This window comes from Perca flavescens, chromosome 14 (assembly GCF_004354835.1).
Source record: "Perca flavescens isolate YP-PL-M2 chromosome 14, PFLA_1.0, whole genome shotgun sequence".
Classification (NCBI taxonomy): domain Eukaryota; kingdom Metazoa; phylum Chordata; class Actinopteri; order Perciformes; family Percidae; genus Perca; species Perca flavescens.
This window is the reverse complement of record NC_041344.1, coordinates 15,475,682-15,497,865: the sequence shown is the minus strand read 5'-3', so window position 1 is coordinate 15,497,865 and position 22,184 is coordinate 15,475,682. Positions and strand designations below refer to the sequence as shown.

General features: G+C 39.4%; 1 protein-coding gene and 1 long non-coding RNA gene across 3 annotated transcripts in view; both read left to right on the top strand.

Moving 5' to 3' along the window:
- Positions 1-1,322: 1,322 nt before the first annotated feature.
- LOC114567917 (uncharacterized) lies at positions 1,323-20,406 on the top strand. Its single transcript, XR_003694240.1, has 3 exons — positions 1,323-1,449; positions 2,821-2,898; positions 20,142-20,406. It is a non-coding gene; the product is annotated as an uncharacterized LOC114567917 (long non-coding RNA).
- A 42-nt stretch (positions 20,407-20,448) lies between these two features.
- The window catches only part of slc45a4a (solute carrier family 45 member 4a), a 40,237-nt gene continuing 38,501 nt past the window's right edge, over positions 20,449-22,184 (top strand). For both annotated transcript variants that reach the window (XM_028597176.1, XM_028597175.1), the window contains exon 1: positions 20,449-21,424. In XM_028597176.1, the coding sequence (XP_028452977.1) occupies positions 21,121-21,424 (304 nt within the window). In that variant the 5' untranslated portion in view covers positions 20,449-21,120. The remainder of the gene's footprint in view (positions 21,425-22,184) is intronic.

Here is a 22,184-nt window from a genome sequence, read left to right as displayed (position 1 = left end):
CTAAGTAATGACAACGAACCTGTCGGTGCATCCACATGATACAAGCCTTCCGTGATCGCGCACCACCCCCACCCCTCCTCCACGCAGTTGCTAGTAGTAGCCAAGGAGGACACGGAGGATTAAAAAAACATGATGGACTCTTCAGAAGAGTTATCTTTGCTCGATTTTCTGGGCGCGAAAGACGCCGGACAACACCATTTTCTGAACATGGCCATACTGAGAAATACAGAGAGAGTTTTGTGGAGCTGATAGTTTTAATTAGCTTTGTATCAACTCATATGGCAATGGCTTGACTGTAACAGACGTTATAAAAAGGTGACGCACTAAAGCTTTAAAATCTATGTTTTTTGTTTTGTTTTCATTACCATGGACTCTCTATTGTAATTGAACCCCCTTTGACAATCCTGACTGCTGTGAAGTCAGAAAGCCACTTTTATTTAGGACAGGTTGAGGTCTCAGGGGTATAAGATGGAATGTCAGTTCACTGAATATATTAGGTGTCAAATTAGACTTAGAATTGCTTATTGCTATTTAATAACAAATGTTTAGAGAAATTGCTGCATGCTATTTTAGATGTTACCTAGTTTACTGGGTAATCCTGCTTAGTGTAATACCCCCCAGCTGGACTCTAGTTTCTGGAAAGCAGTGACTGACAGTGCCGGCCCTGCTGACTGATGGACATTGTACACAAAACCAAGCCATGACATTCCTTGCACTTTTCCATGAATAGTGGGGTATTTGTTTTGTCTTTTTACAAAGTAGATTAACTACCTTTTCTAAATGGATTTAGTTAACCAAACTAGATTAATCCCTAGGGTAGCCTTGCTATAGTTCAGCTTCTTCCAGTGTTAAGTAATTAGTTTGTAAAGCTTTCAAAGTAGCTTCCCCAACACTGAAAATATCATGTTCCTCTGTGAAGTGAAGTAGAATAATAAAGTAGCATACAATGGATATGGTTGTTTGTTATGTTTTCTATTTGTATTTAAATGTTCTTGTATTTTAATGTGTTGTATTATATTATAATACATTTTATTGAGAAGCACTTTGCACAAGCACAATTTGTAACTGTGAGAGGTGTTATACATACTTACTCAAGTAAAGTGCAATTACCTAAAACGTGTAGTTGAGTTAGTAGGCTACATAATGACTTTCTGTAACTGAATATTGTTTACGGTATTCACCTTTAAAAATTCAGCCACTCCGCTTCTTTGTGTACCAACGCTGCGGCTCCGCCCCTTTTATGCAAAATAGCCGTGACGTTGGCGGAAGTCAGTGCTACGTCTCTTCTTCCGACAGATATTCCTTTAAAGGCGTATTTAAAGCCCTGGCTTCAGTTGCAGGCAGGAGTTGCGGACAACCTATGCAACAAAAGCCGCCGCAGAGCCGAGAGACTGTCCGACCGCTGAGCGGACAAAAACACGGAGCCAGCGGCTGACACAACCCGACGAGGTGAGCTCGGTGTCCGGTTAAAACACCGGCGACGACAGGGGACGGATATTAAACATTTTGTAGCCGAGGTTGTTGGGCTCCGGCAAGCGGAATACTCAGCATCTCAGGTTGCTGCTGCAGAGACAGGAGGAGGAGGAGGGGGGCGGGGGGAGGAGAAGGAGGCATTTACAGTAGTTTGTGTAGGCCTGTGTCAAAAACAAAAAGAGAGGAGAGGCTGAGAGAGCAGACAGCCCGGAACAGGTCAGGTTGCATAATTCGGTTGCTCTAATAATAAAGTGTTTATAATGAGGATTTCTAAATGGTGTTAAAATGTAAAGAAGGTTTAAGAAACAGAAGAGGCTCAGGGTTGCAGTTTGGACATTAGAATGAGCTTCGTTTCCTTCACTGCATCTTTTGTAAGGAGCACTTTACAGCTTACTGACTCACACACCTGACGATCAAACTGAAAGGTATTTTAGGATTCTTGGCTTGCCGATTAACAATTAAACAAATATAGAGTGTCCTGCTTTTGTAATCAACTATTCATCTGTGTTTTTTTCCATTACCAGTGGCTGTTGGTGCGTTTAAATGACAACAGTTGTGGGTGTTGGTGCCACCAAGCTGCAGATTAGACGTAAATATAAAAAATTATAAATGACAGTTAGGGCATAGATTAGTCGATCAATCGAAAGAAAATTAGTCAGTGATCATTTTATAGATCGATTTATCATTGAAGTAGTTTCTTAAGCAAATGTACCAAAAAATCTCAATTGTAAATATTTGCTGATTTTCCTAGGGTTTTATGATCGTAAATTGAATATCTTTGGGTTTTAGGCTGTTGGTCAAACAAAACAAGCAATATCAAGATGTCACCTTGCACACTTGGGAAGCAAGCGATTCATTTATTCATCCAGAATATAACTCTGCAGATTGTGATATAAATGTCAGTGTTAAATCAACTACAGAGCTCCTACACATTTATAAGTCATGTTTTATTTACCTTACAGGAACCTTTTAATGTACATCCAGTTGATACTATTTATGTACTGTTTCTATAAGTTATATGTTTGAAGGATTCTACACACTTTCTGTGTTTTAGCGTACAATGTTGTTTAAATATATCTGTGTTGGACAGCTGTAGCTCCATCATATTACTGGTGCAAAGGGAGATTGGTAGGAGAGAGACTTTTTGTGTTTTGCTTGTTTGTGTGTGTTCTGGTTTATTGGCAGCTCCAGATTTATGTCAATGCGTGTGTGCATGAGAGAGTAAGAGCAGATGTTGCTGTGGTGTTTGGTGCTGTATTGATCTAAATATACAGTATAATCTGACTTACTGTGTGTCTGTGTGCACTGTATTTATATGCTTAACTCGTTGTTTTTGTGTGTGTTCAGGTACGACTGCAGGGTTTAAAATTGCAGTCTGGACTAAAACGTCAACGTCTCAATTAATGAAGCTTTTAAGGCCTTTTGGTAAGTCTCACATGCACAAACACTTAGGAGATAACACCCACTTATTTTATTTACTCTTAACACTGCATTTAAAAGTCCTCCTTGTGTACATCATTTTTTGCTGTTTTTTGAGTAAATCTGCACAAAAACAAAGGTCCCAAAGAGAGATGTAAATGGCCAACAGATGTTATTCCTCTATTTTCTTTCAAGTATAATGTGTTTTCTATTCTGCAACCACAACCAGCACGAGGAGAGCAATATGGAATAGATATGCAGTATGTGGTGATCTGGTTGGGATCGACCTGAAAAGATTTGCACACACTTATACATCCATACTGTTCACACCTAGTTCTGTCTCTTTGTGTCAGCCTCTTGCTTCTACACGTTGCAATGCAGTCTTCATAGTTTCAGGTTGCATACTTGAGACCGGCCGGTTCAGCTGAAGTGAAAGCAGTTGACTTCCTCCTTGAAGAAAAGTTTGCTGACTATCAACTGGTGCTGAGTCAGCATCAGGTTATTACCCACCGAAATGTAGCCCTAGACAAACGTGTGTAACTGGTCACGAGCAGACAGTCACATGAACACACAGACACAGTCATGAACTTAAACGTACATTTGCACAGATCTTGTGCAAGCAGAGCACACACTGCCATATACATACATTCACAAGGAAAGGCTTTTGATCATTTACCCACATACATATTTGCATACATATTTGATACTTTGCATGCAGAACTGGATCATATTTCCATGAACATGTAAATGATGTCTTAGTATGCTTCCTTATATCCCAACTCATAACGATCTTAACTACATGTTCTCTACATGTAATTGCACACCCTATTATAACAGAGATACCTACCAGTCTCATCCATCCAACAAAACACACACTCTACATTCATGATGGACAAGTGAAATACAACTGAAATATAAGCAATTTTGTGTGGGACTTTTACTTTAAAATGGTTGTTTTAGAGGTTGAATTGCGGCTTAAACACACAAAACGCACTACAATGTCCAAATTGACTTTGGCATTTTGTAAGACTGCTGTTGAATACTGTGCTATCAGCCTACACCAGTATGTTCACTGCGACTCCAGATCTGTTTGTTTAATGGTTTCCATACCACACGACAAAGCTTGGGTGTCTCAATGGGAGCCGATGCAACTCGCAGGTTCCTAAAAACAAGTATCCTGGTTTAAAGAGATTGAAAGACACTTATTATGCAAACTCCACGTCCCTGGTTTTAGTCCTCACTCACTCACTACTGGCAGAACTGTCTGAAGGCCACAATGCAAAACAAAATCTCCAAAATAAACAACTATTGAAAGAAATAAGCTCTTGCACATATTTGATTGGCTAATACTACTAAATCTTTTTGGCAGAAGTTGAAGTGAAGTGAAACATAGCTCTTCTTTTTGTTTCAAAACCCACCATTTTGCCAAATCTGATTTAGGTAATACTGCCTCCCAACAATGTCTTACTTTTGCGCTCTCTCACCTTCTTAGCCTTTCTCTGTCACACACGCACGCACACGCACACGCACACGCGCGCACACATCGCTGATCTGGTTTTGTATCCTGATCCTGTCTGTAAATAACCAACTTTGTACTGGTGTAAAGTTTTAATACACAAACCTGAAAAGAGTGAGTATGTTTTCCCACCTCTGATCTGAGAGCAAGACTGTGTTATGCGTGTGTGTGTTTGTCATCTCACATCAATGCCAACAATAGCCCCCCTTATCTCTACCAGATCTCTCTCTTTCTCACACACACACACACACACACACACACACACACACACACACACACACACACACACACACACACACACACACACACACACACACACACACACACACACACACACGCTCTCTGTAGCCAGACAGTCAATAAAACAAAACGTCTTTAAAGGAACCCGCCGACTTATTGATAATTTAGCTTATTCACCCCCAGAGTTAGACAAGTCGATACATACCCTTCTCATCTCCGTGCATGCTGTAATGCTGTCTGGCGGCTCCAGCGGCATCAGGCCAGCACAGAACATGCAGGTGAATGGTTCCAGTAATCCTACTGCTCCAAATAACTGATAAAATAACGCCAACATGTTCCTATTTACATGTTGTGATTTATAGAGTCACAGCGTGTACAAAAAACAACGTAACATGAGACACAGCCGTCTTCTAACTGTAAACAAACCGGGAACTATATTCTCAGGCGGGAGAATATAGTACTTGGGCGGAGTGATATGCTCACAGCAAGCCTGTCTGAGAATATAGTTCCCGGTTTGTTTGCTGTTAGAAGATGGCTGTGTCTCATGTTACGTTGTTTTTTTGTACTCGCTGTGACTATACAAATCACAACATGTAAATAGGAACATGTTTGTTCTTTTGTCACAATTGGGAGCAGTAGGCTAGTTGGAACCAGTTACCTGCAGGATCTGTGCTGGGCTAAGCTAATGCTGGAGCCGTCAGACAGCGTTACAGCACGCACGGAGATGAGAAGGGTATGTATCGACTTGTCTTACTCTGGGGGTTACGGTGAATAAGCTAAATTTCCAATAAGTCGGCGTGTTCCTTTAAGAATAGCAGACTGATCTCATGAATTGGCGTACTGTATGTATGACATGCCAATTTGAATTCCTTTTTTGTGTGTTATCAAGACGCATAATCGCATTTTTGTGTGTAAATCAACGCAAATCGGCCGCCATTGACCTAAATTGCGAGTCAATTGCCGCCGTATCGAGTAGTATAAAGGAACGGGGGATTGAGTAAGAAGGTATGTTGGGGTGGTGGATGAGTAATACACAGGACTTTCACCTGGGAGAGCTGGGTTTGCATCCTGTGTGTGGTGATTCTTCAGCCGTCTTTTAAAAAAAAATAAGCCTTACCCAATGTTTCTTTCCTAAACCCAACCAGTTATTGTTTTCCTAAGCGTGTTTTTTTTCGTTATTTTCCGTGTTTTTGTCACTGTTTTGTTACTAAAGCCTTTCCCTGTGTTCTTTTTCTAAACCCAACCATTTTTTTTTTTTAACAGGCGTGTGACGTTGTTCTTGCGATAACACGCAAAGTGGCGAGGCCACGTGGTGGGTATGTTTACATCAGCTGTATACAGCGTAGGCATACACGTGGATGGCTGAAAATGCGTACAATAACATGCCATTTGGCTTTATGAAAGTGGCGTGTATATTTACGCAAAGTCATGATGACATGTTGAGAATAGAGATTTTCCACTTAGTTTGCTTGCTCTTCGGTCAGCTCTCCTCCACTCTGTATTGGGGTTCTCCTTTTTTTTTTTTTTTTTTTTTTTTTTTTTTTTGACTGTTACTTTCTTCTCCCGTCTTTCTTATTGGTATCTTGTTTCCATTTCTGGCTTGAGTTCCAGTGTCGCACCCAGAAGCCTCTTCAATTCTGTAGTTTATTCCAAGTGATTTAAATTCCTCACTTATAGTCACATGAAAGACATGTTTGTGCAAAGATGCATTCAACTTTTGAGAAAAGCAAGCAAATGTATCACTGGTGCATTTCAGAAACCGCTTACAGTTACATTAATTCTTGACCTTGGGCAGCAGTAATACTATCTCCAACAATGTCCATTAAGTAGTACTTCAGCACCAGCATTATCACTTGTGAAGAAACAATTCTGTTCACCTCCAAGACTCGAAAAACCAGCACCAACCTTTCAAAAAAGTAATTCAAGTAGTATTTAGATATTTTGACCAGCAGCCTGATGTCTCTGCAGAGCTCTTAAAATCTTTCCCATTGCAATTTTAAACTACAAACATGCACCGAAAGTTATGGTAACGGTCAGATGAGCTCAGATAACGTAAACAAATTTGGCCTCACCACCACACTTTGGAGCTTTTTGGCCTCTGCCGACTGTAGTTCATTTTAATACTGCATCATTGAGAGGTTATGAAACATATGCACTTTGAGCCAACTTTTCAGTCATTTAAAGTTTTCTCTTTCCAAGAGTTTTTTAAAGTCATTTTATCCTGCAGTAGAAATGTCAGTCTTAAATGAAATAATGAAACTTCTCTCCATCTTTTTGGGTTTTGTCCAATCACTGTTTCCATCTTCACTGACTCATCCTGTCCCAGGACAAACTGATGTCCTGCTTTCCAATTAAATTACCAGAGAGCTGACTGGATGCCAGAGACGACTGGCAGCGAATCAGATTTGCTTTGTGTGGAGTGCTTTTGGTTGACTTTAGGTCTTCACCCCACCCACACCCTTATCTCTCTCTTTTATTTGCTGTGTCATTGTGTTAACTGTTGGTGTATGGTATGCATTACATATCCGACATGGCATGTTGATGAGTTTTAGCGTTTTGTTAATGGTTTGATGTGGTCGTCTCAAAGGCGGCGTATGAAGCATTTGACATTTTGACTGTATGTCTTGGAATGCTTCGGGGGAAAAAAAGCCCAAACTAATCTTTTAAAAACTGGTCTGCAGCAAGAAGCACTTCCTAGTCTCTTGTAATTGGATCACACATCATATGTAAGACCTTCTTATTAAGATCTATTTATTTGAGCCGTGTATAAAATGTTTCAGAAATGTTATTTGGTGAAGAGTAAGCAGATTTGATCAGACCAAGTAATATGGAAAAAAATGATCATTTAAAAACTGACAATTTCAACTAAACTTAGCACAAAAAGTAATTGAATGATTGTTCATGAACTTGTTCATATTTTGGGCGAACGTGAACTGAACGTACTGTATTACTGCTTGATGAACATTACTGTGAACTCATTCAAAAAAAGAACTATGAACTAGTTAAGTTTTGGAACCGTGAACTTAGTTCAAAATTTTGAAGTATGAACTATGAACTGAACTAGCTAGTTCATTTTAAAATTTGTGAACTGAACTTTGAAATAGTTCATGTAGAAAGTGAACTTTCCCAACACTGCCAATATGTCTTGTTTCTTCAAACTTCAATCATCCAATCCACCAAACACCAAACGAGTCAATGGCAGAATAACCTGTTTGGCATTGACAGAGAAGATTTTTCATGGGCGCAACCCAAATACTCAGTGCTGCTGCTCATTCCACAAATTCATGTTCCTTACAAATGGGGCACCATTTGAAAGGGAACAGGCTTTCCAACTGTATAAGATTTATTGCCAAAAAGCATTGTTACTACAGAGAAATAATCTACCAAACACAAATTTCCTTACTCTTTGTGCTCAGTTTAATTATTTTCTTACTCGATTACTATACAGACAAACCGGTAGTAAGGTATAACAGAAGTAACTCTAACCTGTAACACTATATACAAACTGCTACTTTATTCTACAACTCAGTGTTGCATATCCGGTAAAGAAGCATTATTTGACTACATACTGGAACAACTATGTTGGTGTGTCATTTGTCTAACGAGTTACTGTGAAACGAGTTTGTCTTTAACTCTCTCTCTCTTATTGTATAAAACAACTGGTTCATCAGAATCAGTTTTTGTACTTTCTGTCCGTAAGCACCATGTTTTATGTTTATGAAAATGTTCTCAGCAAAAGTTATTTCTTTCTGAGTCTTGGTGAAGTTTTTGGTAAAGTCCAGCGTGATTATGAGTCAGCATAGCCTGCCGGCTGCCAGATTTGATCATAACATCATGTTGTGGATGCTGCAGATGAAAACAATGTTTGGAATAATGTTGTGTAGACTCTAAGATGAAAGCTAGTCACTAGACAAGACAGACCATTTCTGTTTAAGTTACTACTACTTTTTGATTGTTGTACATTTTTATGGCCTTACAACTTGGACTCCCAGATTGCTTGAAATGTAGGTAGACGACCATATTTTTAAGGTTTCAATTCAGTGCGTGCGTGTGTGTACAGCTATTCCATTGTGGGCTGGGCTAAATCTTGGTGTTGTGAGATCCTGAACAGGTCTGCACAGGCAAGAATATTTTTGTTTGGCTTTTTGTCAAACAAGCTGGTTGTGTGAAACAATGATGTTTGTTACATCATGAAAATGCCTGCATTTATCGATATGTTAGTGTTAAGTTGCTTTAAGTCGGTTCATGTGGCGGAGGGGTTATTATGTGTGAGGTTTGAACTGACCAGGGTTATATTTCTGTTTTCTGCTTGGGTTTTTCTTTTCAGCCATCAGTGTGGCTGAAAAAAAATACCCACAAAGTGTAAGATAAATCAAGTAGACTTATATCTCCTCATTGCACGTTTTTTTTTCTTCTTTTTTTTTCTATCTCCTGTTTGGCTTGCTGATAGGTTGTGGATTAAAGCTTTAGGTAGCTGTAATGCGAGAGATAAGAAATTCTTTTCATTTAAAAGTTACATATAGCTACTTTAAGTAAAATCATTTACCAGAGAAACCAGAGACATCTTTGTTGGCAAGCAAAGGATGTGGTTTTAAAGTTTGCTTGTGTGGGTGAGAAGAAATGTAGCTAAATAGACGTTTAGTCTTCTGGATCTTCCTTTCTTTTACTAAGACTCGAGGACAGAGACTCTTCAGTCTTTAGAACACACACACGCACGCACACACATTACATGTCATTTAGCGGACTCTTTTATCCAAAGCAACTTCCAATTAAGTGCTTTCAACCATGAAGGTGCAAACTCCAGACAAGTAGAAAGTGGAAGTACATTATCTTTAAATAAGCAAAACTGCAAAGAGCCATATGAAAGTGCAGCTTCAAGAAATAAAAATATATATATATATATATATATATATATATATATATATGTATATGTATATGTATATGTATATATATATATATATATATATATATATATATATATATATATATATATATATATATATATGTATATGTATATATATATATATATATATATATATATATATATATATATATATGTGTGTGTGTGTAAACAGAATGTGCCTTTGGAACATTGGATGCATGTTTGCTGATAATGGGCAATGTAGATATTTCATTAAAGAGCAGCCACTTCTTTTTATAACTGTCGAGAAAAGTTTGGGGTCACTCCATTACAGACAGAATACCAGCTGAGATCAGTTGCATTGCTTTTTTTTTAACCAGGGCAGCAGTTTTCAGATTACATTATGTGCTTACATAATATATATATTTTGAGTGGGCAAGGTTCTGACATAGATCCTCTCCAAGTTACCCAGTAGGTTCGGTTTGTCAGGTAAGATGTGTGCAAAGAGAGTGCAGAGCCTGGGTACATGATACATACACAGTCTGTCAAAGTGGGCAGGCCCCCTGGGTCAGAGAGACAGGAAGCAGGTGGGCGGTGCAGTAATGTGATGTTGGTAGGGGGTACTGTTGTCAGAGGGGGCACAAATGAGCTTTGAGTTACAGTCCTGTGTATGTGTTTGTGTGGTTATGTGGTGAGGGTGACACACGGCCAGTAACATGACTTGTGTAGAAATTGGCCAAGGCTGTTGTCAACATGTCAAAACCTCACTGTACCCAGCTTCAAACTGCAGGAGTTAACGCAGCGTTTTTACATTAGGTCTCTACATTAGGTCTGTTAACATGCTAGTTGTGAGAAAAAGAAAAGCTTCTGGGTCAGCAGATTGAAAAATGATACTAAATGTATGAGACACTAGAAACTACATTGACATCAAGTGTCTAGACAGGATCTGCAGGCTATGGATTCAAATAACAGTGTGTATGTGTTGTGCGTTTGTCCTCCCCAGACAGGACAGCCTGCTGTTGCTCTCAAACTAACAATATCTTTTATAAAGCTCTCGTCACCTTCAACCTGTCTTGACAGGGGCTTCATGCTACTTTAGCACAGAGATGCTATGTTTTGCTTTTGTCTGAAACCTGAAGACACCTGAAGACTCATCTTTTTAGACAAGCATTTTTAGCCATATAGCTGTGTTGTCTTTGCTCTGTTTTTGTTTTACTGTAAAGCACTTTGTGACTCCTTTTGTCTGTGAAAGGTGCTATATAAATAAAGTTTACTTACTTACTTACTTACCTACAGTAGCTTGTGGAAATAAAATGTAGCAATAACCTTGTTAACTAGCTAAAGGACCAAAACAGACTCAGGGAAACTAAGTCAGTGATGTTTCTTTGTTTTGAAAGCAAAATAGGTTAGCTAGCTAACTGTGTTGTGCTAACTGCTCTGGGTGTGAACCAACTGATTGCAGTGTGTATTTGGGCCACTTGGACTGCTAACTAGATAGCCTATTAGCCAGCTGGGCTAAAAATAAACACTAGGATGACTGGGCTATTAATGGCTGCAATGCTAGCCGACACAACACATAGCAGAGTCCTCTTCTATCACCTCTCCACTATAACCTTTGCTAGTGTTACATTAGCATGGCAGGATATTTCTTGATCATGCTTTGTATCACCACAAAAATAGACCTGAGCCACATTTTTGGCCTCTTGACCCATAAGTCTTCAGGTGACATAACAGACACACCACACTGGCCATTTAATACCAGCAACTTAGTTTTTTCAGGCAATGACCTGTTTTTAAGGGACTTCTTACCAAGACAGTTGTTTGTGGGAAAATCATGTAGAAACTAGATTCAAACATATGCACATCTACAGTGGCATCCAGAACCCCTTTTATACTTTATATGAAAACTGTATACTTTTATACAGTTTTCAATTTTCAACAAGTTAAATCCGTAAATGTAGGGTGACCAGATTTCCTGGAGCTAAAACCGGGACACTTTGCACGTTACTGTAGTGTGTTTGTTTGTGCACGCACACGCTTTTTAACGTGAACATGTGCCAGCCCTGTTCAGACACAGACCGTAACTTCATTATTTTGATCCTAGGCTCCTCGTCTAATAAGTGTTTTTTCCTGTGAAATTAACAAAATTGCAGTAACAGCCTTTTTCAGTTTAGTGTGAGATTTATGTTGAGATTTTTTCTAAAAAAGATTTTTTTAAGTGTTATTTATTCCAATAACAGCAAAGTAATTAAAATGATTTATTGAAAATTTTGAGCATTAAACACTTAATTTCCTGCATTCTGGTGAATTTTTATGCACCTATTTCTACCTTTTTCTGAATCAATGTATGCTGCAAATATCTTTATTTAAAGAGAAACAGATTACAATCCAAATATAAAAACATAATGGAATATATTGCAGTAAGGCTGTCAGGCATTCTGTATTGCTTTCAACTATTTATTCTCCTTTGGATGGACTTTTCTAATTATATCTGAGTCAGCACACATGTAGCCTATAGGCATCATTTACTCTTACCTCCTGTTTTGCTTCCTTTGTTGGTTAAGTAACCTCCTTAATGTACATATGACAATTATTCACCTCAATGATACATTCATTAATTTTAATTTATTAATAAACCCCTGGACTGTAATATTTCAGATGTTTGTGCAAGATTTACTGCTCTTGTCCAAAACTTTGTGCACATTCAAAGTATATAAACACAGTAGTGTTCTCTGTGATTTGGAGGAGTCGTGATATTTTGAGAAAAATAAAGTGATAATAGGCTATTACAAGAATAAAATCACAAACTATATTTCAGAAAATAATCTATACCTGCACCATAGTCTGCTGTGCATTACGTGATTGCTCTGCTGATACGGTAGATCTCAGACCTTCTGACAGACACAGAGCCCCGTTTGGGTCTCTGGTCTCTGAATGAGACAAATTGTTTAGCTATGGAAGTGGCTGTACGCTGCTCTACGTCGGAGGTGGAAACCCGAAACTAAAGAATACACGGAGCACAAACGCAACACATCTGCCACAGCATGTCCACAGCTGAGCGCATCCATGAACCTGAAGCTGCGCTGCATTTTACAGAGAGAGTGGACACTAAGCGACCCACAGGTCTGCTTCAGAGCTCCGTGTGTTTGAGTCTGAACCGTAGACTGGAAACGTCACATCACGGGAACTTCAAACTAAATCATTAGTATTGCGCTCCTAAACTTTGTGTTGATGGCATCACTGTATTAGACTGATTTGGCTACGATTCCTCCCAAAACTTCACCCGGCTTTCCTCACGGAGAGACGGTTGCTAGGTGATAGCAACAAATACAGCATGGTCGGACCCCGCACGTAGCTGCCCGTTCTATTCGCCTCGGAAAAATTACATTCGGGGCTACACTCAAAACATTCGGGGCTGAAGACACGGCAAAATCGGCTGACGCCGCTCCTGGTGTAAACCGGGACATTTTAGCGTCCCGACAGGCTTTTGTCGGGACTCGGGACAATCAATTAAAAATCGGGACGTCTGGTCACCCTACTGTGAATCACAATTCTGGTTTTCACGATGGTGAGGAAATGTCACAATAAGATGCAAAAAATGGGTCCCATACATTTATTAGGTGATCCAGATGAAAATGTGTGTAACTACCTATTAATTAACTGAATAGTCAAAGTTAGATTTAGTATTGGATTTCATTTAGCTGTAACTACCTGCGTTGGCAGCTTTGCAGCCATTTTGTCATTTGTGTGTTGTAGTCCATTTAGTTAAATGTGAGGTATAATAGTTGTGAGAATTTTTTTATAGATCGATAACACACAGCAGAAACAGGATTTTGGTATTTTGAATGGTGGATTTTTGGCAGTGGTTAAAAGCCAGCATCAAAAGTAGAACAGTTTTCTGTTTATGTAAAAACTAAATATTGCATAGTTTCAGTAATGTGTTTCTTATAGTTTGATTAAAAAAAAAATTATATTTTAATTAAAGGATACACTTGTTTTTGTTTTCTAATGTCTCAGTTCATGAGTAAAAGAATGATCTGATATCACGTAGGTATGTACTTAAAATAACGTACTTGGTATTGTCGATGGTAAACTTGCTTGACACAAAGAAGTGCGGTAACTTGGTTTCACTTCAGAATTAGGTGGTTGCTGTATGTGGATATATTCACCTCTGTATATTTCGGTTTTGTCTACGATTTATTGTAATGTACGTATTAATTATTTAATTGTCCTATTAAGAGTTGTAAGGACCTCAGGAAGAATGCAGGAGCTAATGAGGATCCCAAATAAACAAACTAACAAACCTCTACAGGTTTTATGTCCTTAGCTGGTCTCAGCTGGTCTCCTTAAACGTGTTCAACCAATCAATAAAGTGTGTGTGTGTGTGTGTGTGTGTGTGTGTGTGTGTGTGTGTGTGTGTGTGTGTGTGTGTGTGTGTGTGTGTGTGTGTGTGTGTGTGTGTGTGTGTGTGTGTGTGTGTGTGTGTGTGTGTGTGTGTGTGTGTGTGTGTGTGTGTGTGTGTGTGTGTGTGTGTGTGTGTGTGTGTGTGTGTGTGTGTGTGTGTGGTTACGTCATATTCATACCAGCCAGTATTGTGATATACGCCTTGTGTTATGAGTAAGGGATTTGTCATTGACGCTAGTGCACGTTGATACACATGTGCCCCCCCCTGCACTGCAGCAGCCCTGCACCATAATGCACACATCCAGTCTGTTTGGCTCTCTTTTCCCCCTCTCTCTCTCTGTAGTACTTTATCCCTGCCATCTGCCTTTCAAAGCTGGGAATATGGTTGTTTTTCATGGGAATATTAGTGTGTGTGTGTGTACTGAAGAGTCTCTGTCCTCGAGTCGCACTATCTTAGTAAAAGAAAGGAAGATCCAGAAGACTAAACATCTCTTTAGCTAAATTTCTTCTCACACACAAGCAAACTTTAAAACCACATCCTTTGCTTGCCAACAAAGATGTCTCTGGTTTTTGGCAACTTTTTTTCTGTGTTAAAATGATTTTACTTAAACTTTACTTATATAGCTATATGTAACTTTTAAATATAATCTTATCTGATGATCATAAATGACCTGTAACCGCAAACAAGACTAACCGTAAAAAGAACACAATTTTTATATTAATTTTTATTAATGCCTTTGCCCGGGTCAGATTTTTCCCTGAAAGTCAAAAAAAAATTTAAAACCCTGTGTTGATGTATCCAGCCAGGTAAAAGGTAGCAGGTGACTTTTTCATATAGGCCTAATTTAATTTAATTTTTTATTGTAGATGTTATCTGTTGTAGTTATGGCTGATACTGGGGCAGGGCCATCACAGGAAAAAGGAAATTAAACAAAGAACAACTAAAAGCTAAAAGGGAAAGTGACAGATGACGGGGAAAAACGGAGTCAATCTCGGTCAGGCTTCTTTTTAACAGATGGAGACTGATTGTGATTGAGAATAATTCCGAATTGGCCCTCAGATATGTAATATATATTTAATAGGGCTGTCAATCGATTAAAAAAAATTAACTAATTAATTGCACAATTTGCTGTAATTAATCGCGATTAATCGCTTTTTTAAATTGAGACTGAAGCTTATAATAATGGATATTTAAATGCTAAATCACTTAACTTTGCAAATATGAAGAAAAAAACAAACAAGGAAAGGTTCTGCTAAGTTCAGAATGTTTAATATCTTTCAGAACAACAGCAGCAACAATTTGGCTTAGTCCTGCTGAAGGCTGCTGAAACGGCTAGAAACTGTCTGATTTGAGAGCAGATATTTGTCACCGTCCCCGGCTGCTGTCGCCTGCTCTCGTCTACTTTACAGGCGAGGCGCAGTTCATCTCCAACGAGCCTATGTTCAGTCGCCGGCAGGGCAGTCGGGACTCACCCGGAAATGGCGAGCGGAGTGAGGTGACTAGTCTCTCAAAATCTGACGAAAATCTTCTAAACTGACCTTTGTTGAGCTGAAATGAAGACAGATTCAGCCACTGCATCACGGCCTATTTCTCGCTTAAAATGTTTTCAGAAACATGTTTCAGTGAACTATTTTAGTACAATATGAGATCGTATTCTGAACGGCCGCCATGACAGTCTGGCTCTCAATATCCGGAGAAAACAAACCCATGTGACGCGTTCGTCCAATCAGCTGCCGGTTTTCATTACTTGGGCAACAATACAGAGTAGCGCCGCCTGCTGTTATGTAGACGTATTACGTTTCTCAGCCGCCACATGAAGTAAACAAACACAGCTGCGTTAATTTCGTTAATTCTTTTTAACGAGTTAAATATTAAAAAATTAACGCATTCATTTTGACAGCCCTAATATTTAATCTATATATTATTAATCTATTTAATTCATAAAATAACTTTACAATGCGCAATGTGGTTTTACGTCAGTAGCCTAAGTTAAATTGTGTCCCCCTTCCATTTAGCACCCGGTTTTATTTCTTTTCAGTCCGTGTTTGTGTTGGCTATTTTCCTTTTTACCTTGTCCCCCTGTACTTGTTTTAAGCGTCCTTGGTATTCATGAAATGCGCTATATTAATTTAAGTTATTACGTTTGTTGCTACAACAAGCTCTTACACACTGAGACACAGTGACAGTGATACGTGCAACTATGCATCTGTAACGTATGTAAATGAATGATTTCCTCTGAGCAAAACATTCCTCTCAATTGTATGACCCCCCATTAAACCTAACTCAGTAATACAGCTTCGTAAAGAAAAGACCTTTACAACAGGTGTGGTTAAACACTACCGCTTTTGTCCAAGGTGGCTGCTAGAATCAACACAAACCGAAAGTTACATATAGCCACTTTAAGCCAACTTTTATGTCTGTACATAGTATAGTCACATGTTTGTTTACCTTGTTCTGCTTTGTTGTCCTTGTTTTAAGTCTATTTCTGCGTATGTAGTGTGAGAGCAACAAAAAGCTGGAGTAAAATTCCTTGTATGTATTCACACTTACTTGGCCATTAAAGCTGATTCTGATGTCCAGTTAAAATCCCTGATACATTTTTATGTATTTGTGAAAAATACACACACACACACACACACACACACACACACACACATACACATATACACACACACACACACACACACACACACACATGTGCAAAGTGTTTGACTACTATCCTGAATGATTCATCAAAATAAATGTTTCTGTTAATTGACTGATTAATTTACTAATCTGCTGCCTTGTTTAGGCAAATAAAACTTATTTAATTGTTGACAGAACTCACAACTCAAGGTCCACTTACTGGCTTGTTCTGCCGTTTACTCGTCCCTCCCCATACTCCACCACATTGCCCAAATAAATAATTCTTTAGATGGCTTTAGATAACTAACTAGATCGCAGCAGTTAGAAAACCTCACTCCCAGCAGCTAAATCCATGTTTTTCTACAGTCTGTAGTGTCAGCCTGCTCTTACCGCTTATTTGCAAACTGACACTATGTCTTATACGGTACATGATCAGGCTTGCAGCAGACATGAGACATGTCTGTTTTCTCATGTTACACGTAAGCGAGACCGGGAGAAGAAAAAGAAGCAGAGAAATGGAGAGGGTAGATGAAGTGAGAAAGGCCGAGCTTGCCCTGATTTCATGCCGGTGTCGCAGGTAATCTGGTCTGTGGCACAAGAATAAACACACTCTAAAATAGACCTAGCTTACGTGTGTTTAGTGTGTGTTCGCAGAGTCGGAAAACTTTGTGTGTGTGTTGATCTGTGAGACACAGGATGCGACAGTCTTAATTTGTCCCTGACCGCGGGCTTTACAAGCATCTCCTGTACCTCCCTCTTGCTCTTTTTTCTTCTCGTCTTCTGTATGAGTCTCTTTTTCATTCTGTCTGACCATCTGATGATTAAAAAATCAAGTTTGTTTGGCAAATAATCAACTTTTTTGACTGTTTTCCCGGTCTTTCTTAGCCTATCTCCATCCTGCTTCCTCTTCGTCTTTCTTTATCCTTCCCTTGCTTTTCCCTCCTTTTTCCTCTGCTTCAACCCAGTTCTCTTCATCTCCCCTCACCTTATCTTCCTTCTCTCCCTCTCTGCTCTCACGTGATACTCTACGTTGTTTATTTTGGCTCCCAGAAAAGCTTAGGTGAAATTCTATATACGCTGAGCTCATGTTACAGACACATGCGCAAATACACAGAAACAATAGGACAACTGACTGGTTCTACATGTGTGGGGTACTATAATCAGATAGCATTAACGTGATAGTAGTCTCTCTCTCACTCACACACACACACATACATAAAATAAATATTTAATTTATAGAGATCACTGTTTGAAAACAATCAACTGAATTTACATTAGTCCTCTTCACAACTGCCTTTTTGGCTTATTGTTTATCCGAGTTTGTTTTTAAAGACAAAATGCTGCAATTTCTTGCAGCCAACTCTCTGATGTTGAAGCTTCACAGCAGCAAGCAAGAATTTACGAAACTGCTTACAACAAAAAGTCATGTAATCAATTAGTTGATTGACAACTAACACTTCCTGTTCCAACTTCACTTAAATAATCATGATTTTCTTTGTCTTTTTAACTGAATGTGATGAATGTGTGATCTGACATTTTACAGACCAAACTAATTTTATTTTCTTCATAAATTAATGAATCAATAATGAAGATAATCCTTAGTTGTTAACCCTAATTACTATGCAGAAATAATGTAACTTTGACCGTAAAACTAATGGCCTATTTAATGTAGAAAATCCATGTATAACCTTATAACCTTATTGCTACCAACAAATACAAGTTATGTAACAGATAATTTGTCATATTTTGTCCTCCCTCTACATGTTGTGTGTTTTAATATTGCATCAGTGTGCATTCAACAAGGTGTTACTAATCAAAACCATTATTTCAGACTCTCCACCATGTTTGTATGTTCCCATCATTCTCAATTTAAACATAACTTCGGATCACACCGAAACATCTACAGACTGCTGGTTAACCACATCTGAACATTTAGTTGTTCATTTAGTTGCTGTTAGAAATGCTGCTTTGGCACATCGTGTTCTCTCCCCCCCACAGTGGAGGGAGGTTTGTGGTGAAATATTCATGACCATCTTGAGTGCATCATGAATGTTAATATGGACACGTGAGAGCACTGAAAATGGAAAGGAGAGATGAACCAGAGAAAGTAAGAAATGGACGGAGAGACGCATATTTTCAACCTCTGCCCTCTTCCATTTCTGTCCGTCTGTCAGTCTCTTCTTGCCCTCCTTCCTCTGCCTAACTTCACTCCTCCTATCTCTTATTCCTTCCGCCTTTCACCTGTTTAAACCTCCATCCATCCTTCCCTTCTTCCTCCCCTCATCTCTTTCCCTCCACCCTCCCTCTCTTGTTTTGTTTTATTTCTCAATCTCCCCTTAAGAAGCTTGATGAGGGTCTTAGCAACTTATAAAGTCTGTGTGTGTGTCGTTCACGTGGCAAGCATTAGTGTGTGTTGGGTATGACGAAACGTGCCGTCTCCGCGGGTTATAATCCAGTGGCCTGCTGGACAAAAAAACAAAAACACTTTGGAATTTAACTTTGTGGGAAATCGTATTGAACATATGCAGTTTGTTTTTCTCTCTCTCTCTATTAGGCGTGGTATTAACTGAAGGCCTTCATGCCTTTTTTCTCTCCTTTCTCTCTTTTTTTCTGTCCACATATCTCTCATTTCTTCTCACCAAACACACATAACACAAGCCCTCTGTTTGAAACAGTAGCTCAATTTGAAAACATTTCAGCACATAAAACACATGCTTTCATCCTCCCCGTCCAGTATGAAAGACTGTCCGAGTGTCTGCAAGGATGAATCATGTGCTCAGACCAATTACACTGTTTAAAAATGGGCTCTATTAATAGGAGAATGTGTGTGTCTGTTGTGGTATCAGCATGTTGGTACTCTCAAACAACTCACACTTACAGATTCAAACACGTGAGTTGGTTTTGCCGAGATAACACAAAAACACTTTTTCTCTCTTGCCCTGACTGTGTCTGGTGACAGAGGTAGTTTTGGTTTTATTTGTAATTCTAACATTTCAGCCTCCAGGCCAATACAAGAAAGATGACTGGAATTTTGTTTTCTTTAATTTTTCTTCAGGTAAAAAGTAGTTTCAATGAAAACCGCTCACAGCGTATCCAGGACATTGTTTCTGTAAAAAAAAAGTTGCTGTTGAGTTTTAGAAAGTATTTCACAGTACATAACATAAATCCACTAACCACTGTAGTATTGAGTGGAGGCAAAAAGGACAAAATCTCTGTATGAAGAGATATCACAAGAGGCAAGTAAGAATTAAGAAATAGGTTTATCTTTTCACACAAAAAACTGGGAAAAAACTAAACTGCTGTGATGCCAAAAAACTGCTGGTGTCATTGCGTCCCATGAGGGTGGACATGGGAAATTAGTCTGTACTTTTATAGGCAGAGTTCAGCAATCAATTCATTGTTTGTTTATATGCAGCAAAGCTCCCATGCACTGCTCATTGCATTTTTGAAGTAATAACTAATGTTTTTTGCTTTTTTTCTCCCCCTCTCTTCTCATCCACCTTACCAAACCACTTCTCTCCTCCTGACCAATGGGACGCCTGTGTTATGGCTCTGTGCTTCTCCACCTGCTGGTTATCGTCCTGTTGGGTGTTTTCCTCCAGATTGATCAGCCAATCGATGGGGATTTTCAGAGGAGCTCCGCCCACCTTCGCTGCCTGCCCTCCTCCTCCTCCCCATTCCCCCCGCGGACTCTTCTTTGCCCCCACCCACTCCGTCATCCAGACCTCCATCCTGCCCTCAATCCAGCCCTCTATACACAAAATGACTCTGAAACTTACTGAATGGTCTTCTATATGGATTTTTACAGCTTGTAATAGACAGTAAGAAAAAGAGGGAGAAACCTCAATGACAAAAAAGCCATAAACACACACACACACACACACACACACACACACACACACACACACACACACACACACACACACACACATACACACACTCTTACACATACAGTTCACACACCTGACACACACAGAAAGAAGCACTTTTTCTTGGAATGTACCACACAGTCTTCCTGTGAAAATTCAACTGCTTCCTTCATTTCTCTGGAATTTCTACAAGCCTTTGGAAAGCTGATTTTCTTTTTCAACTCTGGGACAAAACAAAAAGCCGAAAGGGGGATCAACACGTATTGAATTGTTAGCTGCAGTGTTTTGGGAGGACAACTTGTTCGGAGGGACAACTGATTGCTGAGTTTTTGTTTTTGTTTTCTTTGCATTAACATGCCAGAGCATAAATAATAGATCTGTTTTTCCTCCATTTATTTATAGTTTTTTTTTCTTCATTTTTATTCTAGTGGTATTAGCACTGCATACATTTTAAAGCAGTAATAGATCATACTACTATATAATCAGCCAGTTAGTACCACAGGCTGCAATTTGTTGCTTGTAAAGATTGTAATTAAGTCTCTACTAAAGTCACTACTATTTTTATAAAAAACTACATGTAACTTGATACCTAGTTTAAGGAAGCAGGGACGTAGTATTGTCTTTTTCCATTGGGGTAGCTACAGGTAATTGTTTTCCGATTTGTCAGCTTGTCAAAGGGGCGGCCATTGTTTTGTTTTTTCTCATTGCATGCATGCCCTCCACCATGCCTCCCCAGAACACAGAGGCCGATGCTATGCAGGTCGGATCTCTGGTGGGCGGGGTTAACAGCAAAAACTCCGCGGCATCAGGCTTGGGCGAGGAGAAAGGAGGAGCAGGAGGTGAGGCGCATGGATCAAGGGGCAGCAGAGGTCGAGGAGGGGAGGAGTCAGTGAGCGAGGGATCGGTCGAAGGCATACCGTTGAAGAGATGGGTGATGCATGGGGCCGTGATGTTCGGCCGGGAGTTCTGCTACGCCATGGAGACGGCGCTTGTTACACCTGTACTGCTGCAAATAGGTGAGTAAATGATCCCCACACATTTTACATAAAAACACAGGTGCATCACATTAAAACAGCGGTAAGTTCCAGAAGAAATGTCACTTTAGTCACCTGCTACCTGCTACTGTTCTCACTTTCTTCCTGCTGTCCACCTTACACACCCTCCGACCCCCCACAAAGCAGAGCATTTCATCCTCTCCTACTGTAGCAGACTTTTAATTGGCCATCTGTTACACTGACGCTACATAAAGCAGCAGTGTCAAAAGTTGTACTGCAAAAATTTACTTCACAATTACATTAAAATTCATTTTACCAACTATTATGTTTGTAATTGATCATTTTGTCTTATAAAATGGTGGAAAATGGTGGAAAATAGTGGCAAACGCTTGTTACAATTTCCCCAAGTCCCAGATGATGGTTGTAAGGAAGAATAAAGTATATTCTTATTCAGGATATGAACACTGCATCCCTGTTTATATGAATAAGAAGTCATATTTAGAATACAAAGTGCTGGTAACTTAATATAGTTTGTGAGGGGGAACAGGTAGTCATCTTGTTTGTCCTGACGTTGATCTGGCATTAAAGAGGACACTTTGGCAGCTAGATGTATCTCACCTCCTGTTCACCTTGTTCAGATGGACTTCCATTAGATCTGCCTAGAGATTAGCTATCTTGCACACACAGACACACACACACACACACACACGCACACACACACACACACACACCCACCCACACACACACAGTCACAGTGAGTACTGTCATTTGCACCTACCAT